The sequence below is a fragment of the Amblyomma americanum genome, chromosome 1, assembly GCF_052857255.1.
Source record: "Amblyomma americanum isolate KBUSLIRL-KWMA chromosome 1, ASM5285725v1, whole genome shotgun sequence".
NCBI lineage: Eukaryota > Metazoa > Arthropoda > Arachnida > Ixodida > Ixodidae > Amblyomma > Amblyomma americanum.
In genome coordinates, this window is record NC_135497.1 from 272,549,543 (window position 1) to 272,576,968 (window position 27,426).

General features: G+C 47.3%; 2 protein-coding genes across 3 annotated transcripts in view; one reads left to right on the plus strand and one right to left on the minus strand.

Annotated features, from left to right (window-relative positions):
• LOC144115083 (uncharacterized) overlaps positions 1-26,914 on the minus strand; it is a 263,914-nt gene extending 237,000 nt beyond the window's left edge. Inside the window, exon 1 of one of the 2 annotated variants that reach the window (XM_077649229.1) lies at positions 26,606-26,914. The gene's annotated coding sequence lies outside the window, so the exon portion shown is untranslated. Of the gene's footprint in view, positions 1-22,254; positions 22,533-26,605 lie in introns of those variants that run through there. The other variant, XM_077649227.1, reaches the window with a different exon arrangement.
• Positions 2,100-6,094, plus strand: LOC144115089 (uncharacterized). The gene is made up of 2 exons (XM_077649241.1): positions 2,100-5,190; positions 5,490-6,094. The coding sequence occupies exons 1-2, from the start codon at positions 4,771-4,773 to the stop codon at positions 5,721-5,723; spliced, it is 654 nt and encodes a 217-aa protein (XP_077505367.1). The 5' UTR covers positions 2,100-4,770; the 3' UTR covers positions 5,724-6,094.
• Positions 26,915-27,426: the final 512 nt, after the last annotated feature.

Genomic DNA, 27,426 nt, shown 5'->3' on the forward strand with positions numbered 1-27,426 from the left:
TTAGATATTTCCCTGAAGGTGTCCAGAGTTGGCCATAAGGACGCAAAGCAGATACATCTAAACGTATAGCTGTCGCTTCCGGTATGGTGACGTCACTTCAGATCCTGGGAATTATGACCGACGACATATTTTTCCCAGATTACGGTCCTAACGCATTGATAAAAATATAGGGGTTGAGTTCTTTTTCACTCGTTATGCCAGCTTAGAATCTTAAAGCCTTAAAAACGCAGCCATTACGTACCAATAATACTGGGGAGGGCAAATTACAATTCGTCCGAGTGCAAATGTTGCCACTTACCGTTCGGTTGAACATGAGAACAGGCGAACACGAAAAAGAGGGAGGGAGAGAACACGCTAACGCGACTACTAAAAACGGATCAACCATGACGATGATGTCAGGTGACCCGTAATGACTGCGTTAACGGAGCATCCAGAAATAGGCGAGAAGTTGCGGCTAGGTGCGCCTCAACTGGCCACATACCTGCCACTGCGCGCGCGTAGCAAGAATCCGGTAATCTGATATAAGTCCATGCTAGTACTTCTTCCCTGTGCTAAAAGTCGCTAATGGAAAATTTCTTGCCGTTTGCTCAATAGGCTAACGAGTAGATGGAGTTGGAATTTGCTTTTTTGCTTTAAGGGGAGCGCTTTTAAAGCGTTTTTCTCCGGGCCAAACCGTGTCTTCAATAAGCCCGAGCTGTGCGGTAACTGAAAACTTCCGTGCTCACCTGCTGTGGTCAAGAGTCACAAGGGGCAATAGATATTTTCAACCTAAGGCATCGCCTTCGCGTTCGCTTTGCTGCTTCGTGCTTCAGTAAAACTTCCCGATCAAGTACTTCATTAGTACGCTTCAATGCTGCTTCCTTCCCGAAACATGCGAGCACATAGTAGTCTCGCGAGCACTATGGCGATGACCGCGTCAGAAAGGTCTGCATAGGCCGATGAGCTACCGGCCTTAAAAAAGTTTTATCTGAGCTCATGAAATCTTTGGGACCCTGCACTTAAATTCAGGCCAGAAGAGGTTAGTAACCCAAGATCGATATATCCCTGAAACGGTGTCGAATTAAACTTAACGAGGAGAGTCACTCACCGCGCGCACATGTACTGTACCTTTTCCGCGCCATCGGAGTGCGAGAACTGACCCCTATGGCGCGGCTCGTGCACCTTTGCCGATCTGGAGAGTGGCCGCAATGCGCACTGCAACTGCACCAGCGTCATGTACGACCCAGTCTGCGGAAGCGGCAACTTCGCCTACTACTCACCCTGCATCGCAGGCTGTGCGGACGAGAAACGATGCGACAAGACCAAGGTGAGTCGATTCGAGTCGGAAAACTGTTTACTGATTGAAGGGGTGAGCTTTGCTGTAACAGCGGGTGGGCCCTCAGTTCAGGGCTCCGACGGCTTGTGCTGTACGAGTCGCCCGGTCGAACACATGCAGATGGTCCTCAATCGACTCGTCCTGCCACCACTGCCAGGCATAGACACAGTTACCGAGTCCTACCGAAGGTGCTATTCCAGGACAGGGATGTCGTTCTTGACTGTGAATACAGTGCTTTGGCGATCATTATTGTACAGTGGTGAGCAAAAGTGGCATACACCATGCAGCCGCCAGAAGCTAACCATCAGACAAAACAATTATCGGAGCTAAAGATTTTTGATGCCGCTGGTTTGTAAGCACAGTCCAACATTAAAGAGCTGATTTCGTTTACTGTTGCAATTGGGGAGGGGAATAATACAGGACGCCGCGGACTATGGCACAGTGTTAGCAACTGCCGTTTTTTCTTTAGTTGTACCTTTTTATATCATAGCCATATAACACCTGGAAACATGCAGTTCCTTTAACATTTCGGTAAGTTCATAACGGCGGTCATCGCTGCAGTTCCCGCTTTACTCCAAACGGCCATAACCTACCGCATCACACTGTCTGGAAATGCTTTTTGTTCTTTTTTTCGTGAAGAAAGTACAGCCTCAACCCAGAAAAAGGACGTTCGTCCGTGCAACACCACGAACTCTAAAATTCGCAGCTATTCGTACTCTCCTTAGGCAACAACTTCGGCTCGCAAAGCTCGAATCTATATCTAGTCTAGTTTTTCATTAGCTGACGTAATGAACTAATAATTAATGAATTTCCGCGGGATTATGCTACATGCTACACTTATGCTACATGCGGATATGAGAAGTGGCCTCGAAGCCATTGACACGCGCACACTTTTAACAAAAAAATGGATGGGACACTTAAACTCCGTAAAAAGCTCACGACACTATAGCGTAATAGGTTAATAAATCCCCATCGATGTGGAAATGGTCATCCTCTGCTTTACACTCCCTGGGAGTAATCATACCACTCCTCGCGCAGGTGAGGAGCGGTTAAGCGATCACCACTGCCCTGCAGTGGCAGACTGCCATCGCTGGGGGTTGTGCAACCCAGGCTGCTCTTCACGAGCCACCAATCATTAATTTAACTGCCACCTGGCACTGAGCTCAGTTTGCTCACAGTCCGGTGGGCAGGGTGTGCAGACGCCACAAGCTCACCTGGTTTATTCTCCGAGGATTTTTCGCTCAGAAGGCCTACGACGCCGGATTTTTTGTGCACAACGGCAGCATTAACGCTATCCCGTTAGATGAAGCCATGTGCAGCTGGGATGAAGCCGGCGGAAATCGTCTCTCACTGCAGATCCAAGAATTTTCGAGAAAAATTACGTTGCCTGTGCACATTGAATTCACAGCTGCGTCCCTTTCTGCCGCATTCGTTTGTTTACAGTGCTTTCTTGTAATTTTGCAAATGATCTCCCAGAATGATTGCATTGGCCGCTACATCTTTGCTCTCGCAGGCCAGGACCGTAAAGCCCACATTTGGTATTCGCACGTGTGCAGCAATAAGCATGTGTGCACAGACTTCTCACGATGCTTTCGGTCATGCAGCACGATGCCACAAACTCTTCAACGCTCGATGTTGGGCGAAACGGTGAACCGCTTTTCCTGCAGCTGTTGCCGGCCAGAGATCGCGTCCAGTGGTGCGACTGCGGCTTCATGTTACGCTGACTTGAAGTAAATAAAGAATGGGAACGCTGCAGCAGAGAATTTCATTTGGATAAGTTACAACTGCGGTCCTCAATGCGTCGCTGATGATAGGCATTTGCCAAACAAACCACGGCAGCAAACTCATGAAGAGCTCTCAGCGATGACATTTCGTTGCAACGGCAGTAAGAAAAATATTGTGCGTTGTCTGCTTGAGGCTTAGCCCCTGACGCCGCAGGAACTTCCTCAGGAGGCATTGCGCTAACCTACAACGGGCGAAATAGCGCCGACAGCTATTTCGCCAGATAGGGGCTGCCAAGATGAGCGTCACCCGTCGAAGCGAGGCCGCTATTTGCCGTTGCCACTTCGCTGTGTCTTGCGTTCGCAGCGAATAAATGATGAACGAAGCAAATCTACTTGTCTCAAGTGAGAACGCGTTGTTTGGTTGCCATGGAGATCGACGTCGGAAAGTGCGGGATGTTCGAACAGGTTGGTAATAATCCTTGAAAACAGTTCACTTTGAAACTATTGAATTGCACAGTTGCGCGAAAATTGTTGTTCGTTATTTCTTGCTGTTTTTGTTGATGACGACGTAAATAAAAGCACAATAAATTTATATTTGCGAGAATTACTACACTGCATTTTACTTTTCAACCGAAATGACGCTGGGAGCAGCTAACTACATTCAGAACCTTCTGGTCTCATATTCTAAATCTCTCGCGAGTACGCTCCACAAACACGCCGCACCTAGCGCGAATAGGAGGCTGCAAAATTTGCCGTCCCTATTCTAAATCCAGCTAGTGTTTTATGAACACATGTGGCTTCCGGCGCTTCTATATCTCATATAGCTTCTAAAATACAACGCGCGAAATCGAAACCGAAAAAAGAGGCGAGAAAACGGTGTCTTAATAATTAATTTTAAGTACGCTAGAACGGATCTGTCGCACACCTAAAATTTGATTCTTTAGGTCTCGTAGGCAGAAGAGAAGGATATTTTTTATAATATTATACGCATGGCAACATGATATTGCCAGCAACATCCGTGTGTAAAACTGCTTGAATGGCTAATGAAAATTCGTACCGCCGTTGATGGGTCTGACGAGATGGAGGAGCAAGTAGATGGGGAATAGAAAGCGCCTGCACGGGAAGAAAAGTTATATAAACATCACAGTCCAGCCAATACAAACGGCAGCGCCAATTCTTCCCGTAGCGGCCGGAGAAGAGCCAACGTCTTATTGTTGTCACGGCAACGGCATCCAGGTCATAAAACTCCTTCCTTGAGCAGGATACGAACCACTGCTTGCGATAACAAAGCAGCTTCATTTCCCAGTGCCTCGGACAATTCTGCCACCGCCACAGCCTGCAGCAGTCTCTATGTCTTGTCTGCTTCAGTCACCAGGTGCGCTGAAGTAGCTAAAAGCGAAACTAACTGAATTGTTCTGCATTTTTTTGTGTTTTTTAGACGACAGCCAGGAAAATGCCATTATCACTAAAATATAATTTCAAACATAAAGCATACAAAAAAATATAATGCTTGCATCAATCGTGTTCACACTTCATTGCGTTTCATCCATTTTGTGCATTGCACGTATTCACGTATCCCCGCAACCTGCGGAGTGGCGCCACCACTGCTGCCAGCTGACGTGGCAATTCATCTCGTACGCGGCCATTGCTTCGTTCCTCGAGCGTCAACTTCGCCAAACACGACGCTGGTTTGGTGCACGGTTTCGCGGACACTTCGTGAGCATTTAGGACATGTGCCTGCGCTTTCATCCTCTGCGAAGTCTTCGGTACGCCAAACCCATTCCCGTCCAGGCTTACGCTGTCGACACTGCCATGGTCTGCAGGGACTTCGCTCGTGCCCCGACTGGGTCCGGGACGAACGCTGCATTCACGCCGCTGAGCGACAGTTCTTCGGCAGACCTATCGTACCAGCGGGAGCAGAGGCTAGTAGCGGCGATCTCACCGCCGTTGCGCATGCTTCTCATCCAGACAGCCCAGTACGCTAGCAAGTGTGCCCACGACTCCATCTTGAAGAATGCATTCGTCTTCTGCGACGGCGCACAGCAGCGGAGCACTACCAGGCACTGCGCTTCCGCAGCTGCTTCAGCAGGCTTCATCCACTACTCCGTGATGCTATCCGCGGTCGTCTTGGAGCCGCCGCACCATAAGACGGTAAAGCAGGCTGGCAAGGCACGCGGTTGACTATCACCCCGATCAATTACGAAGTATACGCCCTGCATATATGCCTATCGCGTTTTCCAGGAAGCCTAGTATACCTAGTATTCGTAATGCGTACGCGTTCTGTTCGTATGTGCTGTATTACTTGGGCTTTTGTCCAGGTTCTTGGGGGTTTCTACGTTTGTTACATGTTTTATGCGTATGTGTTTTATTTTGAAAAAAAAAAGTTCTGTGACGTCAAAGCTGTGTGTATGTGCGTTTTATTTTTCGACTTTATTTTTTTTTTTTTCAAGGGAAGCTCCCGCGCTTCTTGCTTCTCGAAGTCTGCGGCGCTCCATGCAAGCCAAGGTGCCCGTCCAGGCGTACGCTGTCAAGGCTCCCATGGCCAACAGGAACGCCATGGCTCGTGCCCAGGCTGGGTCCATCACGACCGTCACATTGACGCCGCCCAGCGACAGCGCCTCACCAGACTCTTCCTGCCAGCTGGCACAGGTGCTGTAGCCGTGACCCATGACCCAGTTCCATGACCCAGTCTAGGCGGCTGGGCATAGTGTCCGAAGGCGGTGGCGCAAGATCGCGGCCTGCAACGTTTCTGGCGTCGCCCATCTCGGTGATCATGGAGGCTGCTCGACACTCGGGCATCAAGAACGTCGAGCACGATAGGCGCGCTGGAAACGAACATTTCGCGATTTACTACCGACGATGTGTGTGGACTGTTAGTGCCCCACCTGTCGTGCGAAAAACATTGGCAAGGCTTAAAACTTGCGTTGCTTAATTTTGATTGCACTGTATGACGTGTATTGTTTTGCTGTTTTTTTACTGTTGTCGTTCGGTGATTCGCATAATTATGTTGATGTTTGTAGCTATATGTTTTCTGATTTAATAAACGTTCAGTTTGTAGTGAACTCTTTGTCTATGGATTTCTTTTCCGATCTCGTCTTTTACCTTTGACCTGCACTAGTTCTGTCCTTCAGTGGCCTCGTGGTAGAGCATTTGCCTCGGATTCGAGAAGTGCTGGGCCCCATCGTCGGTGCCGTAGTGCACCCTCCGGTTTTGTTAATGGGTAAAAGAGTTCTCCCGTCCTGACGCTCGTCTTTTCCGAGGTGAAATGCATCTGAAGGTTTTCGACCCTGGCCATAAGTTACAGCCCTCGGCTCGGCTGCGGGAAGTGGTAATTTTGACCCATTGTCGGCCCGCCGGGGTGGAAGGCGTATGAAAGAAGCCTGCGCCTTCAAATCTCGAAAAGGGCCCCAAGTGGGCTTTTCATTTTCAGCACGAGGGGGATATAAGTTGTGACACCCGCTAGGTTGAATGCAACGGTTTCGTCGTCGTAGTAATTTTTCCGTTGGCTAAACGGAAAATTTAAAAATTTGTTTTGGGGAAAGGAAATGGCGCAGTATGTCTCGCATATCTGCCGATACCTGAGCCACGCCGAAAGGAAAGGTGTATAGGAGGGAGTGAAAGAAGAGGTGCCGTAGTGGAGGGCTATGACATAACTTCGACCACCTGAGGATCTTTAACGTGCACTGACATCGCACAGCACAAGCAGCCTTAGCAATTCGCTTCCCTCTAAAAGCAGCCAGCGCGATCGGGTTCGACCCCAGCAATTCCGGATCAGTAGCCGAGCGCTCTCACCACTGAGCCATCGCGGTTGGTGTTCGTTAAACAGGTAAAATGAGATTCAGTGTGCGTGAGGGAGAGAGCGCGTGTGAGAGAGAGTGCGCATGTTGTGCGTGGGCACGCACGCACGCATGCGTGTTCTTGTATATGTATGTGTTACTATACATGCCTTATAGAGGAGCGACATATTACCTGGACAAAAGTATAAAAAAGTAGTACGGCCATTAGTTACAGTACACAGCAGTAAGGGCGCTGCAATCGGTGCTCTGCCGAACAGAAAACTATCGCCGAACGCCTCGACTGGTTCGCGTCAAGGGCGAGAGCACATTTCGAAGTATGTGAGATGGGCACCGAAGTGCAAGCGTTTCTTGTTTTTGTCCAAAAGCGCGATAAATAATTAGAACGGGGTTCGCATCTAAGCTGAGGCGGTCTGAATCCTCATAAACAATCCAATGGAGCGCCAGATTTTACTAATATGCACTCCGGCACCACCAGGCCCTCAGGGGAAATGAAGGAGCCAGCGAGCTCGCAAAACGACGTATACCTTTCCGGGCAATCTCAGACCCCCTCCTTGAACAGAACACTTATCGTCAGGAAAGGATAGGATGACCACCTACCGAGAAATCACACAGTGCTATAATTATGTAGAAATGCTCAGATGGGGACTCCCAAACTCAGTAAAAAGGAGGAGTCGATCTGGCGCTAATTGCAGGTTGACGCCTACCCAAATCCGCTAGAACTTGGTAAAGTCTACCCAGGCCAATCTGAAGCTAAATGCAAGCATAGTGAAAGCCTGGCAAGCGTGGTCCATTTGCTATGCACGTGTCCATAGATATCAGATGGCACACAACAGGCACCTGAGAGGCTATGACGAGTAGCTAAGAGCTAGACGCTCAACGGGCGATCGCCAAAAGACATCAGGCAGCATTTCGCAAGTTGCGCGTCCGTGCCGTCTGTGCCGCCCCGGTCGAAACGATTGCAGCGATCTTTGTAGCGGCGGGAGACGCTGCTGATGTTATGCTTAATAAAAGTAACATTTCTTGACCATGACAGACAATAAAAACATGCTCAAGAAATAAATCGTAAGTAGCCATAAGCATTAAAAAATAAGACATCAAAGAAATGGTTTGCGAAGATGACGCATCGCTTCCGCGCCGCTAGTGGCGCCGCGAGCAGCGCAGCTGCAGACGACTGCGCGGGCGAAAGTAGGAGAAACTAAACTTCACGTTTCCGACGCTGCCGACGCGACGTACACACGGGAGCAGCGCAAACTCGCACTGTTGCGTACTGTTGCGCAAAGTGGTGCAGCACATCCGGCAACAGTGGACAACGCTTCTTCAGACTTCCTGCCCACCTCAGGTATTTATGAATTCCCTGCCTATTATGTCCCTCTTTGCGTAACAAGTTCACGAAACCGTTGGCGTCCTTTGGGCCTTTGTTTTGGTCGCTGTTCACCGTTTCGATTTGAAATCGGTGATGGAATACAACGAATTTCCCCTGGTGCGTTTTACAGCAGCGGCTTTAATTGATTTTGCAAGGCGCGTTTGATCAAAATAAGGCGCCGTGCTGCACAGTCTGAGATAGCCCGACAATCTTATGCGTGGAACCGTTGGTTACTTTGCTTGTTTACATTTGTGTGTGTATGTTCCTCACTGCCTGGCTTAATCTGAAGTATCTTACTGCGTTTAAAGAGCAAATCCCCTCAGGTGTTCGTGTCCTGAAAGCCTAATTTGTATATGGTGATTCCAATTTGCGCACCCTATAACGTCGTCAGAGGAGGGGACTAATATTAGTCTTCAGATTGGATAATTTTTTCGGAATTTAGTACTTGCATATATGCATAATACGTGCGTGTTTACTGCAGCCGCGGTGTGATCGTCGCATCCAAAATTATCGCGCAGGCCTCACTAACGCCAGAAGGTTGGCGCGGCGCGTTAGAAAGCCGAAATTAAGCGCGCCGTGAGTTGCATACAGAAAGGCCGTTGGAGTTGTTTTTTTAGGTGTTCCGTAGTGGCGCCGCTCTAGCCACCGCTTTCACACGGTACAACCTGCCGCCTGCTCTAAGCATTGTACCTTTCCCTGAACTCTCCGAGCCGGCTGTCCCTGACGCTTCTCGTTATCAGCGCGCACGATCGACCATATACTGGAGGGCACCGCACTCTCCGCAGTATTCTTATCTCGTGACGTCTCTTATCTCGTGCCTTGTTGTCGTGTCTGCTTTCCTGAGCTCCCAGAAACTGTTTCGCCTAGTTCGTCATGGCTTTTCCGTAGTTCCGCGGCTCTTCCGCCTGTTGGGGGAAGGAGTGGCCCAGGGCGCTTCGGGATCTTTATGGCAGAGGCAGCGCCTTTTGCGCGGGGACACTTTTTTTTTTCTGTACCCATCTTATCGCTCCCTCCCCATTAATATTTTTTTTCACACACACACTGTAAAGCTAATTTAAGAAAATTACGCCTAAGCATTGAAACACCTGGTTTCAAGCCTCCTACAGTGTATTTGTTCTTTTTCAACAGGTGCTATCCCAAGCACACCCATCAGATCGAGTGCCCACAACAGCACCATGGGACTCACTCTATTATGTGATGCTATGTGCACCAACAAAACACGAGAATTTATTGCAAAATGCTCTTCTTCCATCTGCATAAAAAACTGTGGACCGGTCACCTTGATATTTTTGTGATGGATATTGACAGGTCTGTAGTAGTCTATAAGTTTAACTTTAATGCAAAAATTATTTCTTGACCCTATTTGCATAATTCATGCATTTCATGAAATATACACATTGTTCAGACACAGCGCAGTAAATTCAAAGTTCTTAATTTGCTGATAATGCAACACATATAGAGCACTGGTGATGCCAGTTGTGTCGCAGCCATGTTTACATGAATGTCAGTCGTCAAATTTCTGGCATAGCGGACGAGAGAAATGCACGAGGACAGCGTAGCTATCGCGTTAATCTGCCAGACAGGCACATTGAGAAGGGAAAGCCCAGTTCAGTAGTGAATGAAAAGAGGTGATGCATAGGCAATTGAATTGAAGAGAGGCATCCCTCCCCCTGCCACCTGCACTTGTTACAACACTCCCCAGCTGCAGCTAACAAAAGCAGCCTAAGCTGAAGGTGGGTGTGGCATGCCTCTTCACAGTCTGCATTGGACATAGCACCACCAGATTTGATGTCGTGCATGTAAATGAATGCGCAGCAGCTGAACGAGACACATGAGAAAATATAATGTGCCACAGTCGCATTTTTGTAAATATCGCTTATATAGCTGAGCAGGAACTAATACAAAATCCAATAAATTGCAAGAGTTGTATCCTTGTTTTCTTTAGATGTATGTTTGTTTTCTTTCATATTTTTTGCAGCTGAAGCTGGCCCAGTGACCTCAGTGGTGCCAGAAAGGGCAGTGTTGGACAGGCAATGGTGACACCTGCACCGGTAACACCAAAAAGTAGAGGGAGGAGAAGACATCTGCATGCACACCTCAAATCCTTAATCGGACTAAGAGTCTCGAAGCGACAGATACAGAAAAGCACTTGGCCGGATTAAAAAAAAGGCACAAGACAAGGCGAGTAAGACATCAGGAGGCTCTAAACGAGCTTTAACCGCATTTGCTACAAGACGTTTTTTCACGTCAGGCTCAGCTCTCTTTCAAAATCCAAAGAGCACTGATAAAAAGAAATCAAGGAATTTGCTCTCAGTATGTTCTTTCATTCCCCAAAATCTTATCGATTATTCAGAGAAATGCTTAATTTGCCACATGTGACAATGCTGAGGCGCTGCCTGGCAGACATCCCAATGAAACCTTATATCACTCCAGGTGCCATCAATTAGAATCAATAACAAAAGATTGGCCACTGCAAGACAAAGCATGTTTCTTTTACTCGGTGTAATAGCTTTGAAAAGAGATTTTATGTGTGATCAATCAGAAGATATTGTAATTGGTTTCATAGATGACGGGAATACAACAACATCTTGTATGGCAAACACAGCTCTTGTTATGGCAGCGTCCGGCATATCAAGAGCTTGGATTCAGGCAGTAGGCTTTGTGGCAGCCCACAAGGAATCGTCAGCTCTTGCAACATGCAGGCTGCTACTGGATTTAAATCAGTGCCTTGAAACAAAAGGTCATTTGGTGACAGCAGTCACCTGTGATCAAGAGTCAAACGATGTCAGCCTGCCAACAATGTTCATCCATCCTGTCCACGAGCTATATTGGAACACACCAACTGAACATTTTAAAAACACATTGCCAAAGAAACTAAAGAACAACGCATTTGCAGGATGCCCTTTGCTGACATGAGAGTTAAGTATGCCACACAAGTGTTCAGGAAGTCCGTGTCTATGGCACTTATCACTCTCATCACCATTAAGGGGTTCTTGTTGATGCCAAATTTACAGCAGAGTTTGCAGAAAGGGCGGGTAACTTTTTGACAGCCTGAACAGTTCATCCCTGAAAAAGCCGTGCAAAAGGTTGTGGTGCGCTGTGTTTGAGGGCTTCAAACATCATGTCTTCTTTGGGTATCCCGTTAAATAGGATTGCCCAAAGGTGTTCTGGTTGCCCTCTGGACAAGCATCCGCACTCCATCAAAGGTTGGCAGATTACAATCAAAGCCTTGCTCCTGCCGTAGACTATCTAAAAGGAATTGAATTTACTCATCATTTCACTTGTTAATGGCTTCAAGAGCCTTTGCACACATTTTAAACAATTATTCGTAAAAAAAGGGGTGTAATGAGACACTCAATCGGCACCAATCTGTCGCCACTCTAAAACATATCTGGATTGGCCAAGTTTTCAAACTTTTTGAAGGAGACTGCGAAGTGACTACAAATGCATTCTTCATCAGCTTGGAGATTGTTTCCACAATGTTGTCACGAACCAGCGCATCAACCACAGGCCACAGCATGCCACAAGGCTCCAATTCATACAAAGTGCAATGGTCTTCACAACATGCCCCTCATAAAGTATATGGAAATGTTGTGTACCGTGTCGCTAGCACTCTTGTGTAGAGCTTTCTTGATCTGAGGGCCTGCCGCAACCTCTGAAGAATGTCTATATTATATAAAGGAACTAAGCAGAAAAAGTCTATTGGTTCCAACTGGAATTATTCCAATTGGGGCCAGTTCAAACACCAATTGGTTCCAACTGGTACCAATTATATCTTTTTCCTAAGGCCATTGGGGAACATTCTGCCTTGCGCCTACAATTTAGAGGGAAATTAATTGCAGAGTGTTAGGAAAGTGAAGCCGAGCAAACACACAAGGAACATAAGCTCAACACATATCCATAGAACACACTTTTACTTCCACTTGTATACTCCATTAATGGGACTCACCTGCTGAAGCCAGTGACACTTGTCTATTGAGCGAAATTATTTCATAAACTCACGCCCGTGGTGGTGGTGGAAATGATGAAAACAATTCAGCAGGTAAAGCTGCTAATATCTTTTTAACAGAAACCTCTTTAGTTCACTGTTGTATGTCAATAATGAGCACTATGTAGCTATGACACCGACCACCTGAAACCTCTGTAGCCCACTAGAATGTCCAATAGGAATCTCAAGAACCAATTCGAGATAAAAAGTTGGACAAGCTGCAGCCAACTGGAACCCGGTGACTCCAACTGGTTCCAGCTAACATCATGAGCCTACAGCAGCAGGACAAGCTGCTGCTAATTAGAACCCAGTAACTCCACTTGGTTTCAGTTAATGCCACTTGGCAAGCCTAGTTGGACAAGCTGCTGCCACTTGAAACCCAGTAACTCCAATTGGTTCCACTTGACACCAGTTGGAATTCCAGTTGGAACCAATGGACTGTTTCAGCTGGTAATTGATTCCCTCTTCAGACAAGAATTCATGTAGTGTGCCCACATACCAAATGTGTGTAATAATCTGGTTGAAAGGATGCCAAACTGGGAAGGTATTTTCTGTTCCGCAGGCTGCAGGTTGAAATTTTTAAAATTAAGCTGCCACACAAGTCTGCATGGGTACATCATATTCGTGAACAGAAGCATAGATACAAAGTTGAAACAGAGTGCTCCCACCAGAAAGAAGCGTAAATTAACTATTGATATTCATGATGCATTGTGTTAGTATATGATTAAAATATTTGGTTTTTTATTTCTGCCTACTGCTTATGTGCCCTCTCTTGAAATTTTGTTGTGTTATTTATTTTATGTTTATAATTTACATATTTGTTTATAATTCTGCTCTGGTTGCACCTATACGGCACTGATTGCTTTTGCTGCGTTACTTCTTTTTACAAAATCCCGGCTGCTTTTTGGAAGCCTTGTGTGCCTTGTTAGTCTGAGCATTGCTATGACCAGGGGTTTTGATTTAACTTATTGTTGGCAAATGCTAACAGCTTAAAAAAGGTGCCAGAGAACACCGTGCTGCTTCTTTTTCTTGCTGTTCAAGCAAATAGCCATACATCCTCTCAAGAAATGCGAGAATTCAATTAAGAATGACTGGCTGTATACTGAAATCAGTCTCTATGAGCTGTTATATCATGATTAGTGTAAAAATAAAGTTGTGAAACTTAATGTTGAGACATGCATGCCTTCAGCTGCTCAAAAATCCAAAAACTACTCTGCAGAACCCAAGGCTTTTGTGGTATACAATATGCCAACCACTGGTCATGACAGTTGCACTGTATTGTGCTGTTGGGAAAATTAGCGATGTCTGGAATCCACAGGCAGAAAAAACACACTGGATCATGTGTTCGGCTCTGGAACAATTAAGAAGGGTGTGCGCATAAGATGTGACTTGGCTGACGTGGGAAACAAGCAGCGTGGGAAACAAGCATGCTCAAACTATGATGAAGTGCTTTTTAAAGCAGCTGTATTAGCGATTTATTTAATTATTTATTTGGACATACTGCAGCCCCTACAGAGGCTATTACAGCAGTGGAGGTATACATTCAAATGAAAAGACATGGTACTAACAATTAAAACACCAAAGTTGAAAACATAGGGAACACTACACCAATTGGGAGCATTGGTACAGTAAATAGATTATAAATCAGTTATGGCCTGCATAAATCTGTCTATCGAGAGGAAACCCAATGGACCGGGCAGTGTATTCCGATGTTCCATAGTGCACAGAAAGAAACTGCGTTTAAACACATTAGTGCGAGTAGTGTAAGGTGAAAGATTAAGATTATGATAACTTCTTGTTGATGGTGCTATATCGCACTCGTGATGTACCTGTCGCTTGAGAGTCGGTATTGCAAATGAACGACACAGTGTGGAAATTTCAACGATTCTAGTTGCTGGGAGGGGGGGGGGTGGGGGGGGGGATTGGCGAGGGTAGTTATTTGTAATGACTGAAGGCAGATGAGGGTAAAAAATTATGGCGATATCTATTACATATCAAGGGAACTGATTTCCTTTGGATGGACTTAGATTTCCTAATCTCTGTTACCTTCCTAATCTCTGTTAGGGTCCACACAAAGGAAGCATAGATAAGAATTGGACAGATTAGGGATTTATACATTAGTAACCTAGTTTCCTTTGGAGCCGCAGTAATGTTCGTCTATGACATCCTAATATCTTTAGGGCTCTATTACAAATGAAGTCAGTGTGTTTGGACTACGATAAGTGGGAGGTAAAAATAACTCCTAGATGCTTGTACCCAGACACCCTTCGAAAGGGTATATTATGAAAAGATTAATCAAAAATTGATTAAGAGGAACTAGTACTGAATGTCATGAGAACAGATTTACAGAGGGTATTATTGATCTAGCAACTTTCACACCACCTACAGAAGCTAGAAAATGATTCACTAATGTTTGAATGATCATCTCAAGAGTGAACAATGTCATATAAAACAGAATCATAAGCATGCATGCGAATGTTCGATGCGATTTTCCAAGGCATGTTGTTTATATACAAAAGAAAAAATAAAGGTCGTAAAACCGAGCTTTGTGGAACACCAGAGGTTACGGGGGCGATGAAGGACTGGGCTGAACTGTAGTTAACAAACTGAAAGCGCTGACAGAGGAAATTAGAGATCCAGATTACTAAGGCTGAACTCTTCCAATATAAGATTTAATTTGATCATCAACTTACAATGAATCACAGTGTCAAGAGCTTTTGAAAAATCAATGAAAAGCGTGCCAATTTGACAACCACAGTACAAATTATGAAAAATGTAGTGCAGGAATTCTGATAATTGGGTAGATGTGCTAAAACCTCTCCTGAAGCAATGATGAACATTAGATAAAATGTTATTCGATTCAAGAAATCGTACGATGTGTGTATGGATGATATGCTCAAGCATTCTGCATAATGACGTAATCAGCGAGATAGGCTTGTAGTTTTCAAAATGTTGCTTATTGCCTGACTTGAATGAAGGCAGAACTTTTGCAAATTTTCAGGACTTGGGTCCAATACCAGAACTAAAAGATATAATAACAAGAATATGTCGATAACGAGATGACCATAATTAATATTTAATGAGCAATGCATTGCAGATTCCATCAGGCCCGCTTAATTTCTTGACATCAAAATTCAGTATCATATTCACAACATTCTCCAAGAAAACTGTCAGATCAATTGAAGCTGATTCGGCATACAGGAATGATGGACTAAACTGTGATGTTGAGAAACATACTGAAAGAATGAGTTAAAAGCGTCTGAAATGCTCTTGCAACTCAGAATTAAATGGTAATTAAAAATAAATTAATTCGAAGGAGTATCCTGAGAAAGGATCGTGGGCCAAAATTTTGTTGGGTTGCTGATTGGTAAATTTTGCAGCAAATTTCTTCCTTAATTTGTAACATATGCGGTTTCATGTCCCAAGGCAACACATGGGCTATGAAGGACATAGCAGTTGTCGGCATGCTCTATTGCACTGTGTGGGGTCTCAACATGCAAGGACACTGTGCAGTACACGGACCGCTTGCAATTTACCATTTAGTAAATCACCCAACATTGTGGCAGATGCAATACTATTTGGGTTAACCCCCGGTGTGTCATTACTGCAAACTGAATTAATGACCTCTGGTTATTGCTCTTGTACGCCAGCAATCGCCAAAACTGTTCTGCAAATTTTCAGAAAGTCGTTTCTCGACCTGCCTTGGTAATATTTTCCTGCGCTTTGTATCTACAAAAAACAAGTAACCTGAATAGGGTGTAGCAGATAAGCCAGCGCCCCAAACAATGCAAGCAATCAACGTCACCAAGATGAACTTCTCTTGGTGTCTGTATACTAAGCTATAGCACTGCAGCATATTGTGTTGTCTTTGGTCTACTTATGCACTGTGAATTTTTTTTCAAGAGTCAAAGGTTGAAACCTTTCACTAGCTCTCTGTATGTGTATACTCATTGCCACACATCGATATATTTCAATACATGTGAAATATTTTACTTCATTGCTATTTATTGAATCTTCACAGAGTTATTGTGTATAAACATATATTGATTGATGTCACATTTGCTTATATATAAAATACTTACCTTGATAGTACGGTATCTTGTTGAAGCATACTGGCCTTTTTTTTGCATTTTGATTGTTTAGCGTGGCGGTCACTAATATTGCCATGCCCCCGTAGTCCCGTACACTCACTCATGAGTGCACTCATATCGCCTCCCTCACACTCACGTCTATGAGGGTAAGTGAATGTGAGTGTTGGTTGTCTTGAGTGTGAGTGCAAGTGAGTTGCGAGTGTGAGTGGACGTGAGTGTGGGTGCGAGTGAATGGATGTGAGTATGGGTGGTCATGAGTGTGAGTAGAGATGACTGGTGAGTGTAGATGAGCTATGAGTGAATGTGAGTGGTTGTGAGTGGGCTTGAGTGCCGAGTGGATGAGAGTGGTGGGTGGACGTGACAGCGAAGTTGGTCGCATATATTTCACAATGACAGTATCCGCTCAGCTATCTTCATGTTGTTGACAGCGGAGGGAAGCAATATTCACTACCAAGGGCGCTCGAGGCAGCATAAGGCATCATGCCGATGTCTTTGGACTACCAAAACAGAGGAGTCTGCTGGCACAGGAACGGGAACCTTTCGTTGCTGTTCGCAATTTAGTTCACGGTTGCCATGGGCACTGGCCTTTTGCGGGTCCAATGAGCAACTACGAGTTTTATCAGATCCTTTGAACGAATTTCAATTGCCGCTGCTGAAAAGGTGTGCGTGTTGTCACGCTTCCCACACGGTCATACACTCAGAGTTGCAATGCTTGCTTCTCAAACAACAACTGTCCGGTTCTTGGCAATAACGAGCGTAAGGTGGGATCTCGAGTACTGCAGTGGACGCTTATGTTTTTTCTGTGCCCGGGTGTGCACATTGTAGAGCTCTGCTCCGGCTGTATTCTTTTAATTGGGCCGGACACACGTGAAAAGCATACCGACTTGGCCCAGCTCTTGAAATGCACCAGCTCGGCTCAAGCCCGGAAACAAAAGCAAAAGCCAAGTGTGCTTTTGAGTAATACAGGAGGTTCTTGTGTCTATCATGCACTTGACGGGGCCCTGCGTCACAAATCACCCTTGTGGTTTTTATGTTTTGGATGCATAGCTTTAGACATGGTAACACCTTTGATGCCCAAGGAGATATCCAAAATGGTAATATTTAATGCTTTAATCTGTGCCAGAAATGATTGTTTCGTGCTGATGGTGATGGAATCTTGCGGCGATTTTCAGCAGTGGATACGAGGTGGCAACCAATCTGGCCGCACCCTTTTTGATAGGTTTGATGTACAGTTCCAACTGAAGTCTTATATACTCCGAAAAAGGATCTGAAATAGAATGTATCTCAGTACTGTCAATTTTCCACTTGAGAAAAAATTGCAAAAAAGGCAGTACGAGTGAATGAAAGCTCATAAGAATCAAGCCAGGGCAAGATTTTGTTTTACCTAAAGGTACCATGAAGTCTAGTTCTGCTCTTCAAAGTGCCAATACTGAGAATGCAGTGAAGAAAAAATCGTCTGACAGACATCATAGCCAAAAATGTGAAGAGAACGGGAAACTGAGGGCTGGGGTGGTTGGGGTGGCCTACAAGTCGTCTCGGTGAAAACAAGACCGCTTGTTGAGTCGTTAACAAGCACGCTAAGGCATTCCGTCTCTAGTTCACTCAGGGAGTGTCAAGAAACCATCTGCTTACCTCTACCATACATTCCTCTGTCGACGTTACACGTTAAAGTAAAAGCTACAGCTCTATAATATCTTTTATATTTTGCAATTCTATCACACTGAAATACATGTTTTATCATTCGTCATTTTTGCGCCCCGTTTTGGCCATAGGGGCCTAGGTGAGAGGAGGTTGGGGGGGGGGACGCTGCGCTGATACTTGGCTCGCCCTAATTGAGAACTCTGCACACGTCTATCGACACCATTCAAAAAACGTGTCCGAGCACCTTAGCTGCTGACGCTAAACAGGCACTCATTGTCTCAGCAGCAAGCGCGGGAGCACTCTTGCGTAGCATTGGTTCGGGACATGGAATTGCATAAGTGACCCCTTGTTTCAAGCACTTAAACTGTGAAAATTGTACAAACTGTCCAACAGAGCCCGGGCAGCACACCACCCCATCTTTGACTCAGGCTATGCCAGGGCAGCCACAAGCGCAGTTTTCCGCGGGCAGTAAATCCCTCATTCTCTCTGTTGTCAGCAAACAAGAAAATAGTGAGTATGAATGAGTGGTTGTGAGAGCGAGTGGTCATGAGTGCGAGTGGTTGTCAGTACGACTGGTCATGCGAGTATGAGTGGTAGTCTGCGAGTGGTCATGAGTGTGAGTGAGTGGCTGTGAGTGTTAGTTTTTGTGAGGGGACATGAATGTGAGAGAGTGGATGCGAGTGCAAGTCGCCGTGAGTGTGATTGAGCCACCTCTCATGATGCCGAGGTATGCATGCCACTGATGCCAAAATCACCACTTCTATACATCCATTGCGAATACTGGTGTTTTCTTTAATGAACTACCGTTTGCACAGAACTGCTTACACTTTTGCTTCTCGAGCGAGCGCCCTAACCGGCTGTCATGCAGTCGCGCCGCTCGCCACCGCCATGCTACCTCACCAGAACGTCGAAATACACGCTGCAAACAACGCAAGTACATAGGAAATCATGTGGGAAAGCAGCGCGAGAGCATTTAGTCACCAGTATGTGTGTACGAAGCTTAAATCCAGCTAACGCCCGCCAGCACCACAACCGCGCGAGCCACCGACTGCGAACAGCTGGCCGAACGCATGCCGCCATATTGGATTTCTGGATCGGCTTGTTTGAGCTCGTCTCAGGAAGTTTTTAGCAATCAGTTCGTTTACCACCACTCTCAGGCACCGTCGACTTCGAATAAAAAAAACGGCCCCATTGGCTCTGCGGGAAAGTAACACCCTAGGTAGAGTGTACTGGAATGTTTTTGAGTGGCGCGACAAGCCGCCGCGGAGAAATGCCGCTAAGCGTGGAAGTAGTTGGCGCTGCAGTCAACCGCACTTGAATGCCTCTTCGCGGTCAGGCTGCTGTTTGCTGCCGCGCACGGAAGTCGCTGCGTAACGCCCGTGTGATGTTCAAATTAATGCATTGTTCCTCTTTAGTAAAATGAATTATGCAAATGCTCTGTGACCTCACGCACCCCATAAGAAAAAACTCCAAAACAATGCGTAGCAGCAAGTGAAATGCCTGGAAATTTACACAGGCTTACAATTTACACAGTTAGTTGTAGTCAGCGCCCGTCCTGTGTACTTCTTCCTGTGTCCTTGTGTTTTGTAGCGCTATAAAGAACTCCGAAAAAAAAATGCTTCGCCAACTAGCCCCACAACGTGTTTTGTTGAGCTCCCTCCCCCGTGTACATCCGCGATCTTGTTTAGTTTGCACGGTGCTGCGACACGGAATTACGCAACAGCCTAGCGGAATGCAGTGACTGCGATGTTGTTGCCTTAATGACATGGCACACACCCACGACGGGGAGTAGGCCAGGGTTCGGCGAGGAGCGTGCCGCGGTCGCACGGAACGCTTTCGTTGGCGTCTTTTAGCGCACGCTGATGTTTAGAAGGGCGAGCAAGTGGACTTACTTGCAGCACAAGTGCAAGTAGAGCCTTTGTAAAAAATTTAGAGCCGACCGGGTTCGCTTCCGAGCCACACCGCATAACTCGTAACGCATTTCCAGCGTTCCATACCTCCTGAAGGAAAGGTCTTTGGTCCCGTTACCTCGAATGGGCTGAACGACCAAAAGTGCTGCAGGAGCCCCATTATACGTCATAGAAGCAAACCCCGTGAGCTCTGAGCTCTTGACAAAGGCTGTACCTAGTAAAAGTGCTGTTCTAGTTCATGTATCTAATACCAACTTTCCACTTGAGAGAAGCGCCTACAATAGGTCAGGCAAACTTTGTGCACGGGACCCCAGTCGTAAGGCAGCAGTAGCCAACCCCCCCCCCCCCCCCTCCCCGCTTAAAAAATATACGCGAATATGGATGACACAACTATTTTTATTTATATATAAAGTGCCCCACTCAGTCCTCTACGAAATCTTGCATCTTAATTTTCTACACACGGCTCAACTTTAAATGGTGCTGTGCTTTCCTTCGGGCGAAGTCACGAGACTTGTTTAGACCTTTCACAAAAAAATGTATTCTGGTCAAAAGATGTCAAATTTGAGGTGAGCTCCTTGAAGTGCTGATCACATCTAATGCGGTTCATGCCTTGCTTGTTCAGAAGAGCAAGCACATCCATGATGCTGTCGTGATGCAGTCCTCCAGAGCTTAAACATCCTGCGAAAACGTCCTCAGCTGACTGATAAACTTGAAGAGGCTCAATGCGAGGTAGAACAAGCCACCAAAATTGCATGTTTTTGTCAGTGTGGCAGCATTCAAATTTTTGCCATCGGGAGCTCGTAACAGAAGCTGATCCATGCACACACGACATTTTGTTTTCAAGATACACTTTCTTGCAACGAACCCTGCAATATACTATCAATAAGCCTTGATTCACACCTCTGACTGTTATAAGAATGTTCTGTCATAGCTTCTTTGTTGTTAAGAACTCTTTCTGCTTGATCAATATTACCATGTTGATAAGCATATCCATTAGTTTCTGCTGCTTATGAGAACCTGCCGCCTGGTCCTTTATTGATAGAAGCGAGCTAACCATCACCTCAGGCACATATTTGATCCAGCGACGCTCTTTGCCAGATTGTAATAATCCTCCAATCAGTGTTCTTTGTGTTACGACACTACGGTTCGTATACGAACCGCATCCATATTTGGATAACTCTAGCGCGGTTACTTACAAAGCGCTCGCGGAGTTTTGCATGAGAACAAAATTATCAATGCAAACATTAATGACTGTAAAAACCTAGTAACTGCCCCATTCTTGGCGGACACTTAAACTCCGCCGTGAGGGAAGACGGTTTAAGGGATCGAGTCAAAACAAGGAAGACAGGAACGAGGAGACACCGTAGTACAAGGCTCCAGATTATTTCACATATTCTTTAATGTGCAAGGTGAACAGGCGACAAGTGGACAGGTGGACAGAACAGCCTGCAGCAGGCAGAAAAAGGCAATTTCCCGCTGGACCTGACAGTAAAACCAGCCCTCCATAACCCACATGCTGAAGACTAATGACCGTGCCATACTAGTATATACCGTATTTTTTCGCGTAATCTGGGGACATTTTTCTTAAAATTGAAAAAAAAAACTCTACAAAGGTCATAACGTGCAATGCATACGGTCTACAAAGGTCATAACGTGCAATGCATACGGTATATTGCCGCGTGTAAGTCGACCCCGCACTCACTCCCCTCGCTGGCCGAAAAAAAAAAAAGTCGACGCCAAATCGCCTCACGTGGATCTGTGAATGACAAAGCACCCCGGCGGCATCTGCAGTGATGTCGCCATCAGTGCTAGCTGACGTGGACATTAAGGGGCCGCAGAAAGGGGTGTTTGAACTTGGCTTTAAAATACTTGCACTAAGAAGAGTACAGGCCAACGAGAGTCCATGCCGCGTACGAGACCTCAGAAGCGAGCGGGAAATTCTTTGGTGTTTCGGCGTGCAAGAGGAGAGGGAAAGGCGCGAAGACGCGGAAGTTTAAATTTTGTCTTGCAACATAACTCAGCTTCCACAAAACGCATTAAAATATTCCTTGCTGGACGATAATCATGAAGCGGCGTCTTTAACATCTCAGACATATCGCAAGCTTATTGAGAGCCCCCTTCTGGGCCCCTTTAATCGTTCTCAAAGCTTCGATCAAAGCTTTGTCCTGCGGGCATGAACTTCGTCAGGCTGGAGAACTTTGAGGTAGAAGTGAGGAACCGACGGTTTTTCAGGCCCTATGTGAGCCTTTCGTGCAGGGACCTGTGTTCCAAGCTCCTCCTAAGCCTGCGGGGCGCCAAGCACCCCACGCCCAAGCGCCAGCCACCTATCCACTCGTGCCCAGACAAGAGTCCGGCGCGTCGGCTAAATCCGCGCTGGTGAGCGACAGTGACTCGTCGCGACCTACGCACCAGCTGGAGCAGTTACCTGTAGCGGTGACGGCATCCTTACGCGCGACCTTTCCATCCAGACCGCTGATGACTTGCGGAAGTGTGCCCACGACTCCATGCGGAAGTCTGCGCTCCCCTACGGCGGCACAACGGCAGAACACCACCATCCCCTGCGCCTCTGTGGCGGCCATCCTGGCGGCCACACGACGGTTCTGGCGAAGCAGCTGCTGGCACGCTCTGCATCCGGGATGCTCGTCGTGGGCGACGAGGTTTTAGATCGAGACGGCCGAGTACGCACAAAAGTGTGCCCACGGCTCCATGCATGCACTCATACGCAGCGGCACAACGGCGGAGCACCACCACCAGGCACTGCGCTTCAACGGCTGCCACATCCAGGGGGCCGCCATAGTTCCGGCCAAGCAGCCGCTGGAGCGGACTTCATCCACAACTCCGTACTGCTGCTCGCGGTCGTCTTGGGAGTACCACGAGGCTGTAAAGGCGGCCGGGAATCGAGGCAGGAAACGGTGACGACGGAGTCACAGACCTTCGGCTTCTCGGTGCCGCACATGTGGTGATACTCTGCCTATTCCTAGACGCTTCGGCATCAAGCACGTCAGGCATGTGTTCAACTACGACTCACCGCGTGCCGGTACCGCGGATATGCGCTGCTGATGCCGAACGGGTGTTCCGGAACCGTTGGCAAAAGCTGAAAAATTGCGCGGCTTAACTTCACTCCGAATATACGATACCGTTCGTTCGTTTGCCGCACACCCCACCTGCTCCAGGCCATAAAAAAAAAAGTCCCCGAGAGCCCGTGCGTACTCCCGTGCGCGTATGCGCTCCGCCCGTACGCCTATGATGTGTGCATGGAGTTGGGGCTTTAGGCCAGATGCGTGTTGCTGCCTATTGTATATGGGGCAAGTCGCACTATTTTTGTGTTGTGCTTAATTGCATAATTAGTCGATAAAATTAACCAACGTCGCCAGCAATGAAGATAGGCGAAAAATTGCAATGAGAAAGTTGTGCAATGGTCAGCAAAACGTTCCATTGAACAGTTTCTGATTTTCCATCTATTACGTATAGGCTTTTTTTTTTTCGGTCATTGCAGATGCCCGCAAAATACCAAAAATACCACGTGGCATGCCTGCTTGCGTGCCACTGTTGCAGTGCTCTCAAACGTTCTGCGTCGCTTCGTCTTAAAGCGCCGCGACATATATGTAAACCCTGGGACACCCTGTATAACGGATCGAAAGTACGTGTATTAAATCAGGGAACCTTTTTTTCATTTATTTAAGCATCCTCACCATCCATAATTACATACCCTTTTATGCCCTGAGGCAATTACTTCGGTGTAAGAAAAAGAAATTGAAGCGTTGTGCGCTGTTAGGGCGCAAAGGCGTCGGATCCCACCGCTGCCACCAGTTGTCGTGGCGCAGGGGTTTACTCGAACCCGGGCTCTTTCGGGGGGTAGCGGGTCCGAGCTTTCGCGCCGAGGAAAGATTGAACTTGAAGGCTGGGAAACCAAAAACACAAACAGGTTTACTGGCACTTTGAAGAAATTTATTTACATATTTCACGAAAGAAAAACAAGAGTCAGCAATTAAGAGTTCATAGCGACAAGCGACTGGATGAAGCTTGTCGCCAAGGTCCAGAGCGAACGTTGGTACTCAGGACGCTCGTTAAATGCACAGAGGCTCCGCCCCTTTCACCACACGAGGCATAGATCGGAAGAGTGACACAGCACATAGTACGCGGAGCCCCGTGGGAAAGGGCTAGGAGGTTTCAGAGGTCCGCTGCTACTTCGTCCGAAGCTGTCAGTCACGGTTAATTTCGGGAAGTGCCGCTGCCCTCTTCCCCTGTCGTCTGACCACCGTCGGTCGCGTCTTGCGAGGAAACAAAGGGAAGTCATCTCCCCACTTCCTAAGAGCATGGGAAAGATTCCGCAGGCCGGTTCCCAGCACATCTTTTTTTCGTGAGGTCCTTGTGGTGTCACCGATCTGGCGAAATTGCCGCTACCACGTGGTCATCCCGGTCGATGAATCTTCGCTTTAATCGCCGGTGTGGATCCCGTTCATAACAGCGCCCACTGTTGCTATGTGATATATAGTGCGGTCACGTGGTAACTGTATTGGTCAATTTGGCCTTCAATGCAGACAGACGAGTCCGTGATAAGCGCAAGTAGAGCTAACGCTCGAATATCGTGGCATCAGTTCCCTTGAAGCTAAGTTGCATTCAAAGAATTTGTACAGTCGCGTGAAACAAAGATTAGCACTAGTGACGTGCCACAGGAGCGGCAGATAACAACACTCGGCGCTGCGGTCACGAACACGCCGATAACAAAAATTAACGGTGGTTTACCTCTCGTTAAACCGAGAGAAGAGGTAGCTTCACGACGGTCTAGCCAGGCAGTTTCGTTATGCTATGCTTTGGTCGTTTCTTTTGTCTCTCGGGATAAACTGTGGTGACACTACTCAAGTCGATCACATGACCTGATTTCGGTTCACCTTGACGACTGTGATGACCTTTTATTGACCTTGAAATTACCTTGACAATTGACACCGACCTTTGACCTTTGTATTGACCTGACGATTGATTATTCACTGGTTCTCCAAGCTTATAAATTGAAGGCTCGTCCTTGGCTGAGCCTTGAAGGTCAAGGAAAGTACACGGCGATCTCAGGCCGTTACAGCTAGTGGTGAAGCTACGGCTTCAAAAGTTCCGGGCGTGTTCGCGAAGCACGACGCCGCGCCAGGCGTGCGGTGCGATTTTCGCTGCTCAGGTGACGCCACTGTGACATTCCTTGTGGGCTGCGAGGTTCCGCGTTCCACGGCGCGGCGTAGACGGAGACCCAGATGACAGCGGCATCATCAATTACCCAGCCATGCTCTTTGAGTGACGACCAGAACAACCGGACCCGCCGCCGCCGCCGCGGGGAAACAGGCTTTATCCTCCCCAATTTCAGGGCACATTTCAGGACAAGGGAGCTGTCAGCGGGCCAGAGCGCGCCGTACCACAGCCGACGCTATGCGCTACCGCGAAGACAACATTCTTTCCCTCCTTCCCCTTTCGACGTGGGCTATCGCCGGGAAGGCACCCACAGCTTCCCGCCGTGCCTCGTGAACAAAAGCGCATTCCCAGAAGGGCCGTGACGGACACCTGTCATGGCGGACAGGCAGTACTCGCCAAGAATGTGGAAAGACAGGCGCTAGTGAATTAGCTCCGAAGAGAGAGCCTGTGTATACTCTCACTTGAGAGAGAGTGGTGGCGTTTTTGTTGTTTATTTAGTTTGTATTGTTAACAGACTCTGGGTTCGAGGCTAAGCCCAACCCAAGGGGTGGTCCCCATCTCGCATGTTATTTTGGATTGGAGAATTGATGCTTTGGGCGGGCCACTGGAAATGACCGCCCTTAGTCCTTTGTTAATCAAGTGCTTAAAAGCACATGTAAACGGATGCAGTCCAGTCTGAGCTGGGGCTCCATGCTTAGCATGTAATGTGATGCTACTTAGGCACTAACCTGCCCGGTCGATGAGTAAAGTAGTGCAAAGTTTGTTCTTTTGTAAATTCAGTTCTGCTTTTTCCAGTTTAACTCTGTATATGTATGTTGTAAAATTATGCTCTGCTGTCATCATCTACAAGCTCGCCTCCTGTTCATCTTCCAAGCCGAACGACACTAGAGGAAGGGTTTGTGAACCATCCTCGAAGAAACGGACGACTATTGAAATTCTACTGCAAGCACGCTCAGGACGACATCGTTCGCGAAGAGGGCCTTCAGCGCCGAAGCCCGTCGGCGTGCAGCTTCTGCCAGCAACCGCTCGAGCCCAACTCCGGAGCCACTCCATCGCCCCCATGAAGTCGTCGGCACGTAAGCTCGGACGCCCTAGCCTCTGATGTATAATCTTAATCATGTGTAATTATTGAATATACCTGTTTGTTTAAACTGAGCCATACGGTGTCTCTTTGCCTCTCCGTCCCGTGTGGACCTGCGCATTATGGGGGTCATCACACCACTATGGTAATCTTTTTCACTCGCGACTGTATGCAGAAAGTTTCAAAATGTGCAGCAGTCTCCGCAGTGGCATCGCCATCAGTGGCACTTGACGTGGACTTTCCTCACGAGCGGGTTCATGGCTTTGTTTCACGAGGATCAAGCTCGGCAAGCACTATACACGCCTTTGTAGTTCTCGGTTTTGCGGGTGATTCAGATGCATTCAAGAGAAAGGCCCGTGCTTCCTGCTTCTACGAAGTCTGCGGCACGCCAAGTAAGCCAAGCCGCCCATCCAGGCGTAAGCTGTCAAGGCTCCCATGGCCAACAGGAACGTCATGGCTCGTGCCCAGGCTGGGTCCATCACGACGGTCAAGTCCACGCCGCTCAGCGATAGTGCCTCACCTGACTCTTCCTGACAGCCGGCACAGGTGCTCGTGGCCGTGATCCCACTTCCCACGTGCCAGCTGGCCATCCAGACAGCCGAGAGCGCTGTCAAGTGTTGCCACGACTCCATCCCGAAGACTGCTGCGCTCGTCTGCGACGGCACAACGGTAGAACACCACCAGGCACTGCAAGGACGGTTCTGGCCAAGCAGCTGCTCGCGCCGGCATGACCGAGAATTGCGTGATGATCTCCTTTGTTGCCTTGAGCCTGGCCGCCGTGCAACCGCCGTTCCATGACCCAGTCTAGGCGGCTGGGCATAGGGACAGAAGCCAATGACAGTGTAAGCAAGGCCTACCAAGTTTCTGGCGTCGCTCATGTCGGTGACCGGGGGTATATTGCGGCGTCTGCTCGACAGTGGGACATAAAAGACGGCAGGCACAAAATGCTCGTTGTAAACTTCAAGATTTCGCAAAAAACTACCGAGTATATTCAAAGCTTGGGCCCCAACGGACTTTCGGAAAGCCTGGGCAGCGCTAAATATTCTTCCGGCTAAATTGAGGTCACTGACATTGCAGAACATTTATCGTTTGTTCAGCGTTTATTGTTGCCGGTTGGCGTTTCTCAGAATTGTGTTAAATATTGTTCCAAACTGATAAACGTTCAGATTGATGTCAAAGCTTCGTGTATGAGTTTTTTGTATCTTTTACGATCTCCTCATTTAATTTTCATCCATAAAGCACTATGATGCACATCTCCGACGTGAACATGCCGTGCTGTGTTGTGCCCCTAATAACAATTTGTCTGCAGCAGACTGAGGGTGAGAGTGAGGGTGAGTATGG